General features: G+C 53.1%; 2 protein-coding genes across 2 annotated transcripts in view; one reads left to right on the top strand and one right to left on the bottom strand.

Moving 5' to 3' along the window:
- Position 1: 1 nt before the first annotated feature.
- MRM3 (mitochondrial rRNA methyltransferase 3) lies at positions 2 to 2464 on the top strand. Its single transcript, XM_085078403.1, has 4 exons — positions 2 to 293; positions 954 to 1198; positions 1476 to 1643; positions 1816 to 2464. The coding sequence occupies exons 1-4, from the start codon at positions 25 to 27 to the stop codon at positions 2370 to 2372; spliced, it is 1239 nt and encodes a 412-aa protein (XP_084934529.1). The 5' UTR covers positions 2 to 24; the 3' UTR covers positions 2373 to 2464.
- An 884-nt stretch (positions 2465 to 3348) lies between these two features.
- Positions 3349 to 19936, bottom strand: part of NXN (nucleoredoxin) — a 46945-nt gene continuing 30357 nt past the window's right edge. Inside the window, exons 2-8 of the mRNA XM_085078402.1 lie at positions 16913 to 17030; positions 15415 to 15548; positions 15006 to 15106; positions 14434 to 14540; positions 9269 to 9448; positions 6653 to 6777; positions 3349 to 4530 (exon numbers count right to left, since the gene is read on the bottom strand). Coding sequence (XP_084934528.1) covers positions 4348 to 4530; positions 6653 to 6777; positions 9269 to 9448; positions 14434 to 14540; positions 15006 to 15106; positions 15415 to 15548; positions 16913 to 17030 — 948 coding nt within the window. The 3' untranslated portion in view covers positions 3349 to 4347. The remainder of the gene's footprint in view (positions 4531 to 6652; positions 6778 to 9268; positions 9449 to 14433; positions 14541 to 15005; positions 15107 to 15414; positions 15549 to 16912; positions 17031 to 19936) is intronic.

Below are 19936 nucleotides of genomic sequence, written 5' to 3'. Positions count from 1 at the left end.
GTGCCGCGGTGACGCCACGGCGCGATGGCGGCGCTGGGCCGCGCTTGGCGGGCGCTGCTGAGGCGCCCTGAGGTGCGCGGCGAGCCGGGCGGGCGGCGCGGGGTGCGGGCGCTGCGGCGGAGCCCCGTGAGGGTGCTGCAGCCGCAGGGCCACCGGGAGAGCCCGCAGAACCGTCAGGAGAGCCCGCAGAGCCCTCGGGAGCGCCCGCAGCCGCCGCCGCCAGCCGTGGGGCGCAGCGCGGCCTCGCCGGGGCTGTGGTACGAGAAAGCGGCGCCCGGGGACCGCAGGCTGGGGTGAGCGCGGGGAGCGGGGCCGGGCAGTGTTCTGCGCCTTGGAACGAGTCCTGAGATGTGGGAATGGGAGGGAAATTCTGCCCCTGGGGATGATGAGGGAGGCTGGCAGCTATTGTCGGGCTGAAGGTAGCGGGATTGCTTCATAAAGCTCGGGAATGGTGGGGTTGGAAGGGATCTTAAAGATCATCTCGTTGCACCCCTGCCATGGGCAGGGATAGCTTCCACTATCGCAGGTTCTCCAAGCCCACTCCTACCCGGCCTTGGACACTTTCAGGAATGGGTCAGCCACAGCATCTCTGGGCGCCCTGTGCCAGAGCCTCACCACCCTCACAGGGATGAATTGCTTCCCAGTATCCCAGCTAACCCTGTCCTGTGGCGGTTTAAAGCCATTCCCCCTTGTCCTGTCACTCCAGGCTCTTCTTGAAGTCTTTCTCCAGCTCTCCTGGAACCCCTTCAGGTACTGAAAGGTGCTCTGAGGTAACCCCAGAGCCTTCTCCAGGCTGAACAGTCTCAACTTGCCCAGCCTTTCCTCCTAGGAGAGCTGCTCCATCCCTCTGATCATCTTTGTGACCTCCCAGTGAAGCTCCTGGGGGCTGGCAAAGCTCAGACTGAAGGTGTTGTCAGCATCACAGCCACATTCTCTAAATAATTTCTCCACAGAAAAGTGGTGACTATTGCTAAGTCAAAGAAGTTTCGGGATAATCACGGGAAGGTTCTGCTGGAGGGGCACAGGCTGATCAAGGATGCACTGGAAGCAGGAGCTGTGCCACAGACACTCTTCTTCAGCACCGTGGGGCACCTGAAGCTGCTGCCTGAATCAGAGATAAAACGAGCCAGCTTGATTAAGGTGAAATTTGAAGACATTAAAACCTGGTCTGACCTTGTAACTCCTCAAGGGCTTCTAGGTGAGTTGCCTCTGAAACAGTTGCAATGCTGCTCAAAGGGAAAATTTTCATATTTAGGATAATGACTTTTAATAATCTTTCCTTAGACATAGCATGATGGTCCAGCTCTGCTGGGAAATAAGTTTTCCTTGCCAAGTGACAGACCCTGCTCACACTTCCTTTAGGTGGTGCTTTTTTTCCTCCAGCACATCTTCAGTGAGATTTGGAGCAACTCTCTCAGAGCAAGCCTCTCCTTGGGGTGGGTCAGTCATAAACCTGTCATACTTCATTTCCTCAGGCATCTTTTCCAAGCCTGACCCTGCCAAGCTGTCCTACCCTGCTGCTCAGCTCACCAACTCCCTGCCACTGCTCCTCATCTGCGACAACATCCGAGATCCAGGAAACTTGGGGACTATTCTGAGATCTGCAGCAGGAGCAGGCTGTGAGAAAGTGCTGCTCACCAAAGGTGAGAGAAAATTTTGAGTGATGTGGGGGTAAGGCAGGGAATGAGGTGCTTGAAGATGTTCCTGAGTTTGTAAGGAGTGTCTGGCATGGTTTGCTGTGGCTGCTGAATCTTTGTGGCTCCCATCTTGGTGGGAGTCCCTGTGCTGTCATTGTTTCTCCCTGTTCCTTCCCAGGCTGTGTGGATCCGTGGGAGCCAAAGGTGCTCCGTGCAGGAATGGGGGCTCACTTCCGTGTGCCCATCATCGCCAACCTGGACTGGGAATCTGTTCCCACCAACCTTCCTGATGGCATCCAGGTCTGCGTGGCTGACAACAACGACCCAGGAGCTCCTGCTGGGACCGCATCCACACCCAGAGGGGCTGGCAGGGCTGGCTCTGCTCCTGACAGCCCAACAGCTCCTGTGAAATCCACCCCCAAAGCTGCTCCTGAGCACGAGGATGAGGAGGGAGCAGCAGCAATCCCAGAGCTGGCGGCACAGTATTACTACGAGGACTGGGCACAGACTCCAGTGGCCGTGGTGATCGGTGGGGAGACCCATGGCCTGAGTCCAGCTGCACTTCAGCTGGCAGCCAGCACGGGGGGGAAGAGACTGGTCATTCCTGTGGTGCCAGGTGTGGACAGCTTGAACTCTGCTATTGCTGCTGGCATCATGCTGTTTGAGGGCAAGAGGCAGCTGCTGTGGAGGCACAAGCAGGAGGATGGCAGGCACAAGTTGCCTGTACCAGGCTGAACTGCAGTTTGGGTGCTGAAGGAGCACCTCTTCCCTTTGGTTCCCTTGAGAGTTAATAAACGAGCAGCTCGGGCTGTTTGCTTTGTAGTAAATGAGTATTTAAGGCTGGAGCCGTGCTGGGATGAGTGTGTGGCTCCCAGTGGCTGTGGTGGCCACATGGTGATGCTAGAGAGAAGGGAAGGGTGATGGCAGTGAGAAGGGAAAGGCCGGGTAGCAGCCCTGGCCTCACCTCAGCCGGTTCCCCCCTGCTCCAGCCCTTCTCACCCAGCAGATCCGTGGAGACCTCAGATCCTTCATCCGTGCTGGCCCAGCCAGGCTGCTGCTGACAGCATGTCCTTCCCAGCCTGGCTGCTGGCAGTGGTTTTGGGGTCAGAAAGGCCAGATTGCTGCCAGCTGAACAGGTCCTGCCTCTGCTTACCCAAACCCCATGCTCCAGTTCCCATTCTAAGCCTTCCATGGGTCAGGCTGGCCAGGGCTGGGTGTGATGTGGGATGTCCAAGCTCCAGCCCTCCTGACCACACCACTGCCAGGAGGTGCTGGGTTGTTCCTGGAACTCCTCACCAGTCAGTTCATCACTGCTCAACACGGGAATCTCTGAAATGTGCAAAACACAGGCTGGATTTATACAGGCCGAGCTGGCGGCTGTTCCCAGCTCCTGGCAGGGTGGGAAGCTGCAGCAGGATAAAAGGGGAGGCCATAATCCTGCCATGGCTGACTAATGAGCTGAAAGGGAAAAGCAGTGGCTTGCACAACACGCGCTATTCAGGCTGGGACATCAGGCTGGGAACGCCCCAGTGGCTGCCAAAAGGGCTCCCTCCCTCCTAGGGAGCTCTGACCCACCCCGGCAAACCAGGCACAAGCAGGGGGGGAACACACAATCCCAGGAGCCACCTACCCATGGGGTCAGGCTGGGGACTCTTCCCACACAGGCTCCCTCTCCCTGACAGCAGGACAATCGGCACCTCCGGGGACGAGCTCTTTGCAACAGTTTTATTACAAAGTTCCAATCACCATGTACAGTTTTTACAATGTCACTTTTCAAGGGCTCGGCTGTGCTGCTTGGGTTAGGGAGGGAGGGTTTTTTTCTTAGGGTTTTCTCTTTTTTTTTTTTTTGTTATTTTTTTAAAGAACAGCACCATTAACGTTGAGTTTGGGACACACCTACGAAAAACAGCTCGATCAACTAACACAGAGGGGAGAGGACAATTCATACCAGAGAGAGGGACAAGAGGGGACAGGGAGAGCACAAGGAAGAGACGAGAGGTGAGGGCAGCCCGGTGGTGATCCTCCTCCTGGCTCAGAGTGGGAGGGACAGAGTGAATACCCACCCATGGCAGGGGGATGGACCCTGACACGCACAGCCAGCGCTGCCTAAGGCTGTCGGTGCTTGGAGTGGGGGGTGGGAAACCCACGAGGGAAGGTCTCACCCCCAGGAGGAAGAGCTTGGCTGTGCTGTGGTCTTTCAGAGGTTGTCAGCAGTTAAGACTTTGTCTTGGCCTTGTCAGGGCACTTGCGTGGGAGAGGACTGGCCAGGGGCGATGGGGACAGTTTCCTTATTGCTTCCTGGAAGTCATTTAGCCAGCAGGGGTGGTAGGAAAGGAAAGAAGGGGGAAGGAAGAGAAAGAAAAGAGCCTCAAGAACCCCACCCACTGCTTGATGCATACGTTGGGAAGAACACCATGCAAAAAGATTTGCCTGCTAGCTAGTGCCGTGTATAAAATAACGATACGGTAACAGTTCTGGCCTGGTTATTAGAGAATATATCACCATGAAGCACAAGCGAAGTCTCCAAACGCCAACTACTCCCTGCCGAAAGTGCATCTCAAGGAGTTTGCTGAGGAGAAGGATTCACTGCGTAAAACAAGGCACCACAAGAAGGTTGGATACTGGGTCGGGCGTGAGGACACGCTGGAGAATCCACAAGCGGCGGAAGAGAGACCTAGTTTTAAATAACGTCTGTTGGCGCAGAGGCCCCTTAGATGGGCTCGGGTTTTAGCTTGTCTGCTAGAAAGTCGCTGACAAAGGCTTCCACGATTTCGGGTGTGATCTCCTCCACATCCATCACATACTTGGCCCGGGCTGACATGTCCAGGATGGTGAGCAGGGGTGCAGCCTCGGGCAGGTTGGTGTAATCCCGCAGGGAGTCGGTCATGTCGTCCTGGAGGCCAAAAGGAGAAGGACAGAGGAGTCAGCAGCGGAGCCAGGACATCAGGAGCAGCTTGCTGCTTCCATGATCCAGCCTACAGTGCATCCCAAGGGGTTGGGCCTTGCACCAGCACTGCAGGACCACGAGCACAGCAGGCAACGCTCACCTTGATGCCTGCTCTGCTCGAGGTTTCTGTCAAAACCACACTGATTTGGTTTATCCCAGGCTGGAAGGGGACACACATTCGTCAAACCCAGAGGCACTGCTTCCAGACTAACCCACTGCCCCAGCCATCCCAGAGCCTCTGGGACATCCACAGCTCAAGGAACTGGGGACAAGTGCTGAATGTGGGGACTGCACAGCCATGGCCTCGCTGCTCACCAGGGGTGGATTCCAAAGGGACCCAAGTGCACACCCAGGACAAAGCAAAGAACCGGAAAGGGATGAAGACCAGTGCTTTGAGCCAACAACGAGGCCCCACCAGCAGGTCCCAGTGTGTGGGCACACACAAGAGCAGCAGACTGCTTGCAGGGGGAGCAGGCTGCCCTCCCCTAGGCCAGGCACGGCACAGCTCTGGGCGATGGCAACCATTTACCCCTCCCAAGGCTGTGGGATGCACAAAGCCAGCACTGGCGCGTTCATCACCAAGCCCACGATGCCGCACCCAGAACGGGGCGTTCCCACGCACCCCTTCCGAGGGGCAGGAATGGAATCCATCCACCTGGTTGGCGGCCGAGGCTCTGCAGCGCGTGGCGGCAGCGCTGGGGAGCTCCGGTCGCGCCTCCCCTTCCTTTGCAGGGGTTTCTGGCGCAGCTGGACCACGTGGCTGCAAGGGCGAGCAGGGCTGGGCTCGTCGCCTCGGCCGCCCCCCACCCTTCCCGCCTCCCAGCCCAGGTGTCGGGACGCCTCGTCCTTTATCTAATCGCCGCAAAGGCACCGAGGAATATTTTTAATCAATGCAAAATCGGTCCAGACGGCGCTGGGAGAGGAATGGGAGGCGCCTGCTCCGGCCATGGCCGGGCTGCTTTGTGCGTGGGGGCCAGCGGAGCCCCGGGGCCAGCGCTCCCGGCTATTGAGGTGACGGATGAATGGGACGTGCTGGACGCTCCCCATTCTTCGGGCCACCCGCCGCAGGGCCGTCGGGAGCTGCATGAATAGCAGCAATGTTTCAGCTACAGCCGGCGAGCGGGAGGAAAACGCTTCGCAGGCTCTGGGGGAGGGGGGAAGGTCCCAGACCCTCCCAAAATAGCCCTCTCCAACAAGGGACTTATTCAAGGGTGCAGGGCTGAGCTGGGATGCTCAGAGACCCGTCATGGCAGTGGGAGCGGGAGCGGCTGCACGGAGGGGGCCAACGGGGCTGTGGGAGGTGGCAGTGGGGGCCTGGCTGGCTGGGGGGTCCTGGGTGTGGCAGCAGGGACCCTTTTGTCGCAGGGCGGCTCCGGAGGGCTCCGCGCATGGAACACTGCGGCTGTGACGTGGGTGTGCAGGGACGGAGCAGGCGCAGCCACTGCCACCTGCCCAGGCCCTGAGCAGCGATGTGGGAGGGGAACTGCAGGCCTGGGGGTGCTGGGAGCATTTTTGACCTCTACACAAAATCTTCGTTTGCCAGGCTGCAGCAGGGAAAATTGCCTGTGAGCAGGAAAGGGCGGCCAGAAGTCCCGTTTTCCCATTTCACATTCTGTCCAGATCTTTGACTTGGAGCACCGCAGCCTGCACATGCCTCGAGTACCATCCCAGCCAAGAACAGTGTGGTCAGCTCAGGGAAACAGCTGAAATTTCACTGGCTGGACCAGGCTAAAATCCCAACCCTGCTCCTCTCCCCCTGCCCAGCCACTTTCCTGCTCACACAGCCTTGGGGCTGAGAGGTCAGCAGCCCCAGCATGGGGGTTCTGCTCCCTCCCACCTCCCACAGCCCCACTCTAGCTGTTTTTCTCCTTGCCTTCAGGCTTTTCCCCTCTGAGAAAATCCTTGGCTAGGAGTAATATCCAGCAAGGACAGCACGGACTGAGCCAGGCCTTAAGTCTAGTTTTGTTTCATGGTGCCTCACAGCTGCAGTAGCTCTCTGCCTCAGTTTACCCACTGAATAACAGTGGTACCCAACCCAGCTCAGTCCCTGTGCTCTCCTCTCACTTACCTCACCCGCCACAAAGAAGAGCAACGGTGCCTCCTCCTCTTTGGCTTTGTACTTGGCTATGATTTTTTCAGCTATGGGCTGAATCAGTTGTTTCGCCGCCTCCGACTCCCCGTCATCCTCTGAATCTGCAGGGCACGGGGTTGGGGAGACAAAAAGAAAGAGGTAAGGCAAAAAAAGGAGGTTAGGATCAAACGGATGCAAACAGGCGGGGCGCTGGCAGCTCTGTCCCACAGCACCACCATGCAGGAAGCTGGAGCCCGGATGCGAGGCATGGACTTCAAAGCCACACAGCTCTGGAGCAATCAGGGAGCAGCTGAAATGCACTACAGGGAAACATGCAACTAAAGAGCGACTCCTGCTCCCCAAATCCTCCACTGCTCGCTCCCTTGTGCTGTTGGTGATGCACAGGGAAAAACAGGCACAAAAAAGCTGCTTTGTGGTTTGAGCGTGTTCTGAAGACCAAATGAAGGCACTGATCTGAGGCTGCTGCCACTCCTGCCCCCCACCCACCATCTCTCTGCCTCGGGATGGCTGAGCTGCAGCTCTGCTGCTCCAGTCTCAGTGCTCTGAAGGCAGCTTTGATTTGACAGAGGTAGAGCAGAAAGAGATGACAGCATCAATCAAATACCAGCTACCACTGAAGTTCAAATAGTGAGCTGGAAAGAGGAGAGTCTGCATCCTTGGGAGGCATTGAGATTAAAAGATTCCAATTCGGGGACAACTTTTAGGCATTAAAGGAAGAAGGCACAGGAGAAGCCCTTTGTCTCCCCTTGTGGTCCCTGATGTAACCACCCGACACGACAGGTCCAGCCTCCAGCTGGGACAGGCCATGCCCATGCACAAAAAAATCTCTCTGCCCTTGCTCCACACCTCCCTGTCCTCCTCTCTGGCTTCTCAAGCAAAGCAGGAGATTCCACAGACGCTGCACACTGGATTTCAGGGTCTGTCCTGTGTGCAGGGCAGTGATAAATACGCCGAGTTGCAGGGTGTCTGCAGGGATTGATTTTCCTACAAACATCGGCTGCTGGCGGCACTCCAGGCAGCCCTGCACACTCTGGCTAACCCAGCCCTAATCTCTCCAGGGAAAGGAGGTAGATCGGCCAGGATTTATTCACCACCAGCACTTGCTAAGCCTGCCTTCTCCAGGGGGTGTTGCTGCCTGTGCAGGGCAGGCACTGGTCTGCTGGGGGGGTCTCTCAGCAGGACAAAGCTGGCCAGGAGCCCCCATTCCTTGTGCCTGCCTTGCTCCAGCACCAGATGCATCTCTGCCCCAGCACATCACTGGTGGATTTCACCAAGACCATCCACCCCCAAAAACACTGAGCAAGAGCCCCAGCTGTTCTCCTGATGAGCTGTTTGCAGCAAGGTGATAGAAAAACTTTGCTCAGAGCAAGATAAAAATAACTCTTTCCAGAGGCCTGCAGCGCCAGCCCCAATCCATCAGGCTTGGCATGGCCAGCCAGTCCTTCCCGTGTGAGGAGAGGATTTTTGGCTCTGTGCTCACATCCCCCACTGGGCTCTGCTGAATAAATAACCAGGGTCAAAAGGAAATCTGAAAGGGAAGGAGGAAAGGAGCGAGGGCTGTGTTATCAGTGCTGCAGAGGAGGGTGTGCTGCTCACAAAGGGCACAAGGGGAAGCGGGACACGAGCCCTGCCCTGGGCCAGGCACAGCACCAGCAGGCTCAGGGCAAGGGGGGCTTCTTCAGCAAACTCTACACTGCACACGAGGGAAAGCTGAACTCCTCCAAGAGCCCAGGATCCCTTCACTCCCTCGCTGGGATGCTGTGTGCACCCCAGTGCTGCCCACTTAGGGCTCAGTCTGCAGCACAGCTCATGCCAGCCATGCCCCTTCCTGAGTTATTGTGTCCATTGCTGGCAGGGAAGCAATGAGGAATGAGCCATCTGTGCTTTGGGTGAGCTCTAGACCTGTTTCTCACTGCAGGGCAACTTCCTGTGTGGGTTAGCAGAGAAAGAGGGACAGAACTTTGGGGAAAAGCCTGCCCTGTCCTGCAGCCAGTGCCCCTCAAGGGGAATCAAGGACCAGCAGAGCATGAAAGAGGCTGCTCTGACTGTCACAGCCCTGCTCAGCCCTGCTCAAGCCCTGAGCTGTAGTTTCCAGCACAGATCTATAATCCCTCTGCTTCCTCCATAACATCACATGTGCCTCAAGTCCCTGCTCCAGAAAGGCTTCTCCTTTCTCCACCACCATCAGCTGTGATAGTGTATTTCTCATCCTCCCAACACCTCATCAGCATTCCTGTCCACAGCCACCACACCTTTGATACGACAGCTCCTCTGTATCCCTGGGTGGGTGGGAGCTGTGGGAGCCCCGTGGGCACAGCAGGCTCTGTCAAACCCCTGCGAGCTGCTCTGGTACAGGAAAGGCTCCAAGTCTGTCCTGAGAGGCTTCCACAGGGAGCTCTCCCCCCCACTGGCCTCTCTGTGAGCACACAGTGATGGGAAATGGAAATGGAAGTGATATCCCTTCCCACAGACACTGTCATCACCAGCAGCAGGTTCGCAGCCCTGCGGCCAGCTCTAGCCAAGCTGGCAGGCTGCCCAGCCCCCTTCCCGAGCACAGGCTGTGCTGCCACAGCAGGGATGCTCCATCCATACCTACAAAGAGAACGAGGCAGGGGCCCTCATTCAGCTGCACAGCGTTGGAGTCTGTCAGCTCCAGCACGGGCTTGGGGTGCCAGGGGAACTCGCGGCACTCGATGTCGTTCAGCACCTCCACCCGGCCCTGCCGCGTGATCACTTCTCCCTTGGAGTCCAGCACGATGAGAGTCGGGATGCCTGCGATGGAAAAAAACAAGTAGGGGGATCAGCCAAAGAATGAACTGGCCAGCGACAGGGTGTGGGGAGAAAGGCCTTTTCTTATGGCCTCCGGCCCTGGCAGCAGCCCAGCAAGCCTGCTGCCTCTCCACAGCTCACGGAGTGGGGATCAGGCTCCCTGGATCCTGTTTCCATCCTAGCAGAACACTGCAATTCAGGAGCCAGAGCAGGAAGCTGAGAGACAGCTCTGGCCTTGCCTGCTTTTCCCTGCTGGAGTGCAGGTTGGGATTGCTGCTGTCTGGTGCCCACGGGTGCCAATCCCACCATGCCACCCTCCCTCTTGCACAGTGCCCCCTGTGCATCTCCATCCCAGTGCTGAGATGGGGTTGCCTCTGGAAGAGCCCAGCATGCAGGAACACATGTGGATCACAGAAATCAGTGTCCAGGAAGGAGGGTGTGTTCCTTCCCAGAAGGAACACCACGTATTTTAGCCCCCAAAGCCCTCCAGCACTCAGCATTAATGGCCCAGCCATTCCACAGCACATCCCTCTGGAGACTAACAAAGCTGTGGAGGAATGTCCAGGGCTACAGGATCCTGGCAGGATGTGGCTCGGGGGACATCCAGTGATGGTCTGGCCCTTGGGAAAAAGCAGCATTTTGCCCTGAGCTATGGGGCTGAAAAGCTTTGTCATAAAGGAGAAGCTTTCGACAGGAGGTGAACACAGCTGCAGCAGAGACACAGCACAAGGCACCCACTCCAATGTCACTGGCAGTGGGGCAGGGTGGACACCAGCTGGTGACCATCCCATCTGATAAAGGCACCGGCTTTCCGGCCACAAAACTGTCACCACTAGGTCAACAGGAGCGGCTCATGGTGACTTCATCTGGAAAGCACACCATTCATCTCTCATCAGAGAGACAAAGAAACATCCCACAAGGAAGGAAGAGGGGACAGTTTGGGATCAGGTCCCAAAGGACAAATGAAGTGACCAGTATTAGTGCCAGATGCTGCCATCACTGCTCATCACCTAGGCTTTGACCTGCTCCCTATCCAACACCTCCTTCACCCTACAACATCCCCAGCAAACTGAGGCAACTGAAACACTCCTGCCCTTCATCCCAAGTCTCATTTTAAAGCTCATTCCTCAGAAACACCCTGCAGAGCCACTCCCTGAGCAGGGGACACGCAGCATGCGTTCGCCCCTGCCAGGCTGCTGGCACTGTGCTCCCATGTTTGTCCAACAGTGGGTTTCTCACAAACCCTCTGAATTGGAGGCATTTCTCTAGGAAATACACGGCCATCTGTGTGTCCCAGCCTGCCTGCAGGTCCAGGCGAGCGGCCGCATTCCCGTCATTCCAGCCCAGCGCATTCCTGCCTGCGCTGGGGCTGGTGCTAAGCAGCAGTGCAGGAACCCGCCCAATGGCTGCGCCTGCAGATCCTAAGGGTACGCCAAGAAAACCATTTTGTATCACAAAAAGGCTTATTCATTACCTGCTGGTAATTCCACATAGCCCCAGGGCAGGGATGGGTTAAACAGACTGGAAGGAATTGGGAAATCTCACGCTGGCCCTGCCCTTATAGGCACCAAGTGCTACTGACACCAGGAGAAGCACACGGTGCCCAGCAGCACGCAGGATTCGGATCTCGATCCATTTACGATGCCCAACCCCGCCCCAAACGCCTGCTTTTCCATCCATTATACATGAGGGACAGGCTAGAGACGCTCAGGTCATCAGTCAGCCTGAGCAAGGCAGCACTCCCCGGCAGAGGTTTCAAATAAGCTTTGCTGATCTGGGAAAATTAAGGGCCCAATTTAGGCACAGATCGCTGTGATTCTGCAGCTATCAAGGATTTCATCCACTAGTCAAAGCATTCCTTTAGATTTTACCTGATTTGCATATGCAGATGCCCCCTCCCCCCCCCAAAACCACCCAGCCGTCAAACCTCCAACTGCAAATACCAAACTGAATCAGAAAAGAGAATATTTTTAAGATAATTCACATCCCGGTGGTCTCAGGTGACTTTTCTGACTACTTCCCTAAAAGACACACCCTCTTTTCAGGGGACACAGACCTGCAGGACCAGGAAAAACCATCCTTAATGTTATTCACACCTGCTAACCCAAATAATTCCCCCTCCCTGCTCTTCCCAGCCACTATTTGTTATTTTAGATCCTTTTGGGGGATTTGGTAATTGCCTTAAGTCATAACACCAGAATTTACTTATCAAGAAGAATCAGCGATCAGACACTGCAATGAATATTGTATAAGCTTGGATGAGAATTAGCATAGACAGGCTTGGTTGGATTTTATGCACTAGAAAATGGATTTGGCTCCCACGGGGCCAGCATTTTATAAAAACACAGGGGCCAAATGGTTTGTTACCGAACCTGGCAAGGCATTTACATATTTCTATATTAAACCCCAGACCCGACATGGAAATCTCATCTGCATGAAGTCTGTTGGGGGTGTAATCACAATCTATGAGAAGCAAACCCCACACCAACCGCAGGACAGGCAGTGCATTTTATTGCTGGTTTTCCACCTTTTCAGAAGAAAGCTCCAGAAATCCCCTCTAACAGTGACTTCCAGGCTGTGAGAATGAACTGTGGGTGTCTGGGCTAAAGCATAGGGAAGGGGAGAAACAACAGTTTTTGGAAAGCATTGCAAATCCCAAAGAGACACCACAGAGTCCAGGTGGAATTCTCAGGAAACCAAAAGGTCTCATGAGATACACAACAAGGGGTGATTCCTATCAAAGCATAAAGTTTATCACTGCTCTCCATCCCATTTGAAAGAGAGCTAAAGCCAGGGGATTTCACCCAAGGCAGGACTGGGAGCTGCCTGCACAAAAGGGAATTATTTCTAAGCAGCCACAACACAAGACATGACTCTTTCTCAGAACAGCACTGCACCCAGAAGCAATTTACTAGAGGTGGTATGGTACAGCCCCTGACTGCACATGAGTTATGAATAGAGGCATTCAAGTAAACCCAAATAAAGGCCAATAACTCAACTTACATTTTATACTGAGTTTTTGAATGCTGCAGGGGCCAGCACAGGACTAAAACAACAAGAGATTTGACTCTCTTGCTGCTTGCCACCACTCAGGAACTTAAAACAGACAGGGAAGACAAGCTTTTCTGTTGTTTCAGTACCCAGCCTTCAAAAAACAGTGGGAAACCTTCCCACATTGTGCTCACAACCCAAGCACCAGGATAGTAACCTGGACACTCCCACTGATCATAGATGCAGCTCCAAAGAGAGCTTTCAGAGAGGCATCAGAACTATGAATCTGGGGGAAGGCAGATGAGGTTACACAGATCTGATTTTTCATTTAGGTGGAATAACCACACGGGGAGATGAGCAGAGCCCACGACATCCAGCTCTGTTGGCAGGAAGCTTTTGTTCCACCTGGTGTGGAAAGCCTGACTGCAAACAGGCAGGCAGCCCCAAAGTCTGCATGGAGCTGAAATTCAGGGATAACATGGGAGCTGCCCGGGCACAGGAGGGGATTGGGGTGCAGGGAGCAGCCAATATTTACATTTTCAGGTCGGCACACAACAAAGAGAGATACCTTTAAGAAGCCAGCGGCTGGAGCTGGAGGGAAAGCTGTTGTCACTGTTTCCCTGGCTACAGCATGCCTGGTGCTCAAGTATCCATGTCTGGACACCTTATTTACAGAAAGTCCCAGTGAAACTGGCAGCAGTCCTGCAGCGCTCAGCCGAAACCAGCACTGGAGAGGGTTGTGAGCAGGCTGGGGGAAAGACGGATGAATTTGGAAAGCTCTTGCCTCGTGGGAAGGTCATTAAGCAGCAAACTGATGGCTATTTAAAGCAGGCAAATGGTTATTCTTGGGCTAAGGTCAGGGAACAGAGCTGAGAGGCAGCACCTGAGCTCATGCCAGAAAGGGTGCTCAGAGAGGACCTCAAGGAGGGATTATTTCTCCTGTCACTCTTCCCAAGCCCTCAACCACTTTTGGTAACACTCCTCCTTCCCTGCAGACCATATTAACATTCTGCCAACCCACCTGACCGACATGAAGCTGAGTCAGGGGAGGTTTAGGTTGGGTATCAGAGGAAAGTTTTTCACCAAGAGGGTGGCTGAGCACTGAAAAAGGCTCTCCAGGGAAGTGTTCACAGCACCAAGCCTGTCTGAGTTCAAGAAGTGTTGGGACAAAGCTGTCAGGCACATGATGGGATTACTGGGTGTCCTATACAGAGCCAGGAGCTGGATCTGTGATCCTGATGGGTCTCAACAACTCAGCACATTCTATGATTCTGTGACATCAACACAGAAACAGATGAGAAGCAGCCACATTGCAGCAAGACCCTTTAACCACAGGGAGAAACTATTTGTACAAAAATGAGATCTCACCAGACAGTCACCTTGCACACCTCTTTGTCCCCTGCAGGAACAAGGTGCCAGCCTCCAGGAAGGCTGCTGTGAGCTTTTATCATCTCTCTGACTCTTTGAAGCCACTCAGACACACAGAGTCTCTCCCTGCCCCTACGAGCAGCCAGGCCTGCTGGAATTCTGGCATTGGCATGTACAGTAAAAGCAAAGCCATGGTTTACATCAAACACTCTCTCTTTTGTAATTCATGTCACTAACATAAACCAGATGCCATCTTCCTCAGCCCCTGCACAGAATGATGGCCTGCCTTTGCATTACATAAACCAGCAAGAAAATGAAATTTAAACCTTCAAGAAAAAGCAAAAATAAATAAATCAGTAATTAGACAAAAAACATCCAAGCCAAAAACAGCTTCCAAGTTTCCAGGAAGAATTAGGTTGTTTATGGAAGTCCTGTTTTAACTAACAGCCTGCCTGGCAGGTGGTAGGAATGTGAGTTTGTGGAGAGCAGAAACATGAAGCGGCTCTGCCTGGGGCACTGTGCTTTGCTTTGCTGTTTTCTTGGTTTAGTTAAACAAGAGGAGACATTACAAATACTCAAAAAAAAGGAGGGGGGGAAGGAGATCTGTGCCTCAGCATGGCCTTTCCTACCTTGGATGCCGTAGAGTCGGTTCAGGCGTGACCGTCTGGCCTCGTCAGCGTAGGGCACAGCCACCCAGGGCATCTCACTGAAGTACTGCTTGAAGGAGTCCTCTGACCTGTGGGGGTGGAACAGGGCATGGCATGCAGAGGACACTCCCTCCACTTGCCAGGCTCCTTCCTCGTTAAAAACTTGCTTGCAAAGCCCTTTATCCCTTCCACCACAACGCACGGGAAATGCTCTTGGGAGAGACACCAAATTTAAGCCCCCAGTCCTTCAAGAAGTCCATGGTGTATTTTGCCCCAGTAAAATATTTCAAATTCTCCAGGGTATCTGAATGCCAACCCGTGGTGACAGCAGCAGCTTGAGCATCCTTCAGGCCTCAGAGCCATAAGGCACAGTGAAACACAGACCTGCTCCTGGTGACTCCACTCTGCACTTCCCCACTGAGCAGAGGGAAAGGACTCAGGCAGCCTTTCTAATGCCAGAGCCAACCTGCTCTGCCCAACATCAAATCTGTTCCTCAAATCACAGCAGCAGTGCTCACCAGCTCTGCCTGCACAGGGTGTGAGTGCTGCCTCACCTGTCTGCACTAACGAAGAGGATCTCAAACTTCTGCCCTGCCTCCTTGATTTTCCGGTAGGACTCCACCAGCACCCTCGTGAGGCTTCGGCACGGTGGGCACTGCAAAACACAAGCAGAAGAACATTGTCTCCTCAAGATCAGATCTACACCCAGCAGGGCCAGGTGACCCAGTGACCATGAACTGGTGTGACCTCATCTTTGCTGCAGTGCTTGAACGTGGCTGGGACTTATGGTTTGTAAGTTACCAGCAAAACCTCTTCCGTTTTTAAAACCTGACCGCTCTGAGGGTAACAGGCCACTGCAGTGCTGATGATCAAAGCATCTTCAATTCTTCAGCACCAAACAGCCTGGGGTCTTTACCCTCCCTGAGCCCACTCCATCTGCTCTGCACAGCACTTCCTACTCACCCAGTGTGCGGAGAAATAGACCCCGATGTGAGAGCCCTCCAAGGCACTGCTGTCCAGTGTCTGCCCATTGTTCCTTAGCAGAGGCCCAGCAACAACTTCACTGAAGGGTTTTGGCCCCCAAGGGAACTCCAGACCTGGGGAGGGGTTGGGATAGGGGTGGAAAGAAGACACAAGACAGTAACATGCATATGGCAGCTTTTACAGTCTCAGAGAATTCCACTAGAAGAACAATCCCACCTTCTGCAGGGATACAGGGGATCCTGTCTGAGGAATCCACTGGGGTTTACTCCCATCCAAGGGGGATGCAGAACACCTCAGCTGTCAGGCACCACCACACCCCTGCCCTGAGGTGAGGAAGCCAAGCTCTGCACTGCAGCCAGGGTCACCTCTTTCTCTCAGGCAGGCTGCACCCAAACCCAAGCACCTTCAGCTTGACAAATCCTGCTGTAGTTTTGTGCCTGATGAGGTATCTTTTCCTTATCAACAGTGTTTATTTTAGCAAGAGAGGGCAAGGTGATACGTGCTCAGGAATGCAGTCAGACTATGTCCCTTAAGCTGATACTAACTATATATTTTTAACCATACCCATATATGTCTTTATATATAAACCTTAGCTATATATATGTAAAAGATGGTGTGTTTATATTCATATCTCTCTCTATATATCTTACACTAACCCTCTGCACCCCAAAGCAAGCTGTGTGTGTACACACAAACACGCTCTGAATCATCTGCTGCCAGCTCCCAGAGCAATCAATCCATGTGTTCAGCCAGAGAGGAGGAAACATCCCAGATGGCTCAGGCCACAACATGTTCCTGCTGTACAGCTCCTGCCACTGAATTAAAGATTCTGTCACCGTGTTCAGTATTTACTGCAGGAGGAAATAATGAGCCAGTAATAAAAAAAATGGATGGACAGCTACAGCAGATGACTGATGGGTCTGCAAGGTCTGGGAGTAAGGGGACACATTTGGCTCATTTCAGTGTTTCCAAATTGGAAGAAGATAGATTCAACATGGACTCCCAGCACAGCAAAGCTCAACCAGGGAGAATAGTAACATTTTGCTGTTTAATTTGTAAATAATGGGAAATTCATTAACCTGACTGTGATGTCAGTGATAAAAGTCCCACTCAGTATCCTGGAAGGATTTTGCTCCCTACATATGGAAGGTCAGGGCCCTCATTCTGTCTGTCCATGTGCCTCCATCAGGGAAAAATCCAAACTTCATGTTTCAGTTAGCCTAACCTTTTCCTCATTAGCACTCCAGACAAAAATCCTGGAGGGAAATTCTTTGTTCTTTACAGTAAGCAAAACCAAAACACAAGATCTGGCAGGAATGATGCAGAAAATTTTACGCCGAAAATAGCACAGTGCTTTGAATAGTCAAGTATGACAATAGCTCTTTGTTCCCTCCCCCCCAGGCCATTCAGAATGAACTGAAATGAAAAGGCAGCTGTGTGTCCATGTTTCTGTGGCACAGGGGACTCCAGGTCTTACCTTCCGGGTCATCTCGGATGACCAGGAGGCCGTTCCTGCAAACCACCTTCCCACTGGAGGCATCGATAAATATTAGGGAAGGAATGTTGGAGACTCTGTACTTGTTCCACAGCTTCAGCTGTAAAAGAGATTGGGAGGGGAGATAAGGAAGGTAAACTTGGCAACGTGAAGAGGAAGATTATGGAGCATTAGCATCTTTCAGAGCAGAGGTCGGAGGTGAGCAAAGAAACAGAGCTGATGCTTCGGGGATGAGCGTGAAGGAATGTGAGGAAGAGCTCCTGGGCCAGTGCCCAGAGAGACCCTCACCATCACCACCATCCCCTCAGTACCTCAGGTGAGACCCCCATGTGTCTCACACCTGCTGTGGGCTTGCCTTTGAGCACATCTCCTTCTGCATTTACATCTTTGCAAATAAAATGGCGAAAATACTCGCCATGCTTTGAGCCCTTTGTTTAGAAAACATGGTAAGCACAAATACTTTTAATGCCACTGCTCTGAAGCAATTTGTAATGCTTCCCTGGCTGTTTCCTCCCCTCCCACTTCCATGTTCATTAAACAAACCAGCAACCCCTGCCAAGACACAGCCAGGCTGAGCACAAGGCCAACACACAAAAAAATTATTCTTCTGTAACCAAGGCTTCCCGGGTTTGTTCCCAGGAGCTGATTAAGGGCTTTGACATCAGCCTGGGGGCAAAGCTCATCCATCCTGCACTGCTAGCTTTGCAGGCTGATGGCCACACTCTGGGCATCCCAGTCTGGATGGTCCTGTCTGCTGGTCACTACATTTTGTAGCGAGCTTGGCTCTACACAACATCGGTGACAGAGTGCTCTGGGTGTCACACACCCCAGGGCTGACATCCCTCAGGATATGCTTCTGGCACAGGATAATTTGGAGTTTAACTCAGGCATGGAAGCTGGATGGGATGAGGAGGAACAGGCACAGCCCAGCCTGCAGGTGTGGGCTGGCAGAGCAGGTCTCCCCACCACGCCTGGAGGAGCTGCTGCCATCACCTCGTTTTCCTTACATTTCTCCAAGCATTTCAACCCAAACAGCCCAGTGGTGAATTATCAAACTCTCAAACAAAAGTCAAACCCTACCCAAGAGCCAAAGGGGGAGAAAACTAATCTCCACCTTCCCCTAACATCAAGCTCTGCTCTGTAAAGCCCTTTGGGCTTCATGTGTTTACAACTTGCTCCAGTTTGGAGAATAAAACCCAGGCACAGGAGAAGCATAGAAAGGGCCCACCATTGTCAGCCAGCACGAGAGCCACAGAAACCATCACAAAATGTGCTGCTGCTTCCACCAGTTTCTCCCTTAGAAACTGATCTAGGGATGTAGAGAGAGGTGAGGTTTCATGTCCTACCCACCAGCCTTCCATTTCCAATAGACATATTAACGGATTCACAAACCAAATGGCCTTAGGCATGAAAACAATAAAAGAAATCATACTCAGTGCACACCAGCCCCTTCACAATGACAGTGTTCAAATCACAGAAGGTAAAATCCACTTCTGTGAAGTTTATAGGGTGGGGAAAAGCTCTTTATAAGGATCACAGGCACTTAACAGGGTGCTGCAAACAATAAGGAAATTACAACTAGCAATCGGATCGTTCTCTTTAAATAGTTGCTTACATTACACTTCATTTTGCCAAGTCCTTTGTATACAGAAGCAGCTCCCCCGGGCCATCACGGTGGGTCCTGGCAGTTTTGCTTGGCTGGGGAAGCAGCAGGGTCTGCACTTCAGAGCCAAGAGGCTGCATGGAGTTGCTGTGCTCAGAGGGATGGGGCTGGAACACCCCAGATAAGGGGATAACACCAAACCAAACCTGCTCAAAGCACTGCAGGAAGCAGGGCATGGCTGGCTCCAGGCAGTCTACGAGGTCCAGCAGATGTGGCAACTCTTGCCAACAGCTGGTCCTGGGTCTTCTCAGGATGTGTAAACCATCAGGCCCCACTGGACTCAAACTGCAGGCACTGCTCTTGGCTTCCCAGACACCCACAGCATGGACAATCTGCAATCCAGACACTCTGTTCACACCAAACTGGGAGTTTGCACTTCTAACTCATCACTGGGAGTCCACAGGAGAATGCCTCAAGCAAGCACAAAGCCAGGTGTGTGTCAAAAGGGTCAAAAAGCTTCAAAAGAGGTCAATCTGACATCTGCTGCTGCTGGGGGAGCACGTCCATCACTGAGCTCTGAGATTTGCACCTGAAGAATATCATGTCACACTCAGTCACACCTTGGGTGAACAAGAAAAAGCAATTCCAACTGAAAGGTTTTACCCTGCACCTGTGCAAAAGCTCCCAGACCCAACCCACCAGCCCAGGTAACACTAAACCAAGTTTCAGAGCTTCCTTCAGCTCTGAGCAGCACTTCCTATTTGCAATAGGTTTGCTGCCTGGGTTATCACTGAGACCCATCACACAGCACCAACAAACAAACACAACAATAGCATATAAAGCAACTGGAACTGGGTTGCCATTGGAAGCCTATTATAAAAGCCTTGAATTGAAGTTAGTGGTCTCGATGCACTAACCATATTAATTCCAAACAGGAATGTGCTGTTTAAAGTGGGAGCAGTTTGGTTTGATGATTCCCCTGTGCGCCAGGAAAGCTGATGGGGAATGAGAAACGCACGCGCTGCAGGAGGAGTGCCAGGATCTACCACGATCCCACCACCTTGGCCCTCATCAGTCAGATTCCAGCCTTCCCAGAGCCTGTCAGACACCTGATGGTTCTTTTTACTGCAGGTCTGACCTGAAAGAGCAGAACTTTGACAGGAAGTGGGCTGGTTCATTTTAGCCAGGCTAAAAACAACTCCCTGTGAGATTCCCACGCTGCGCCACTATTTAGCACCGAAACTACAGCTTCCAGGAAGGACATCTGATCTCCACCTACAGCCTCTGAACACCAGGATGACCCAACCTGTCTTGTGGCAAACTACTGTACTGGTTAGCTTTTCTCAGGGTAAAATGCCAGGGATTTGCACATGTGAAGGTTCTGGAAAGAGGACAAGCTCAGC

Source organism: Lichenostomus cassidix, chromosome 19 (assembly GCF_008360975.1).
Source record: "Lichenostomus cassidix isolate B80296 chromosome 19, HeHo_3.0, whole genome shotgun sequence".
Classification (NCBI taxonomy): Eukaryota; Metazoa; Chordata; class Aves; order Passeriformes; family Meliphagidae; genus Lichenostomus; species Lichenostomus cassidix.
The sequence above is the reverse complement of the archived record's forward strand: the minus strand, read 5'-3'. Positions and strand labels throughout refer to the sequence as shown.

Excerpts from the sequence above, each read along its gene's own strand:
- MRM3 (XM_085078403.1), top strand. The coding sequence starts at position 25 with ATGGCGGCGCTGGGCCGCGCTTGGCGGGCGCTGCTGAGGCGCCCTGAG. Across the intron at positions 294-953 it reads CCCGGGGACCGCAGGCTGGG|AAAAGTGGTGACTATTGCTA; the intron begins GTGAGCGCGGGG and ends ATTTCTCCACAG. Across the intron at positions 1,199-1,475 it reads AACTCCTCAAGGGCTTCTAG|GCATCTTTTCCAAGCCTGAC; the intron begins GTGAGTTGCCTC and ends TCATTTCCTCAG.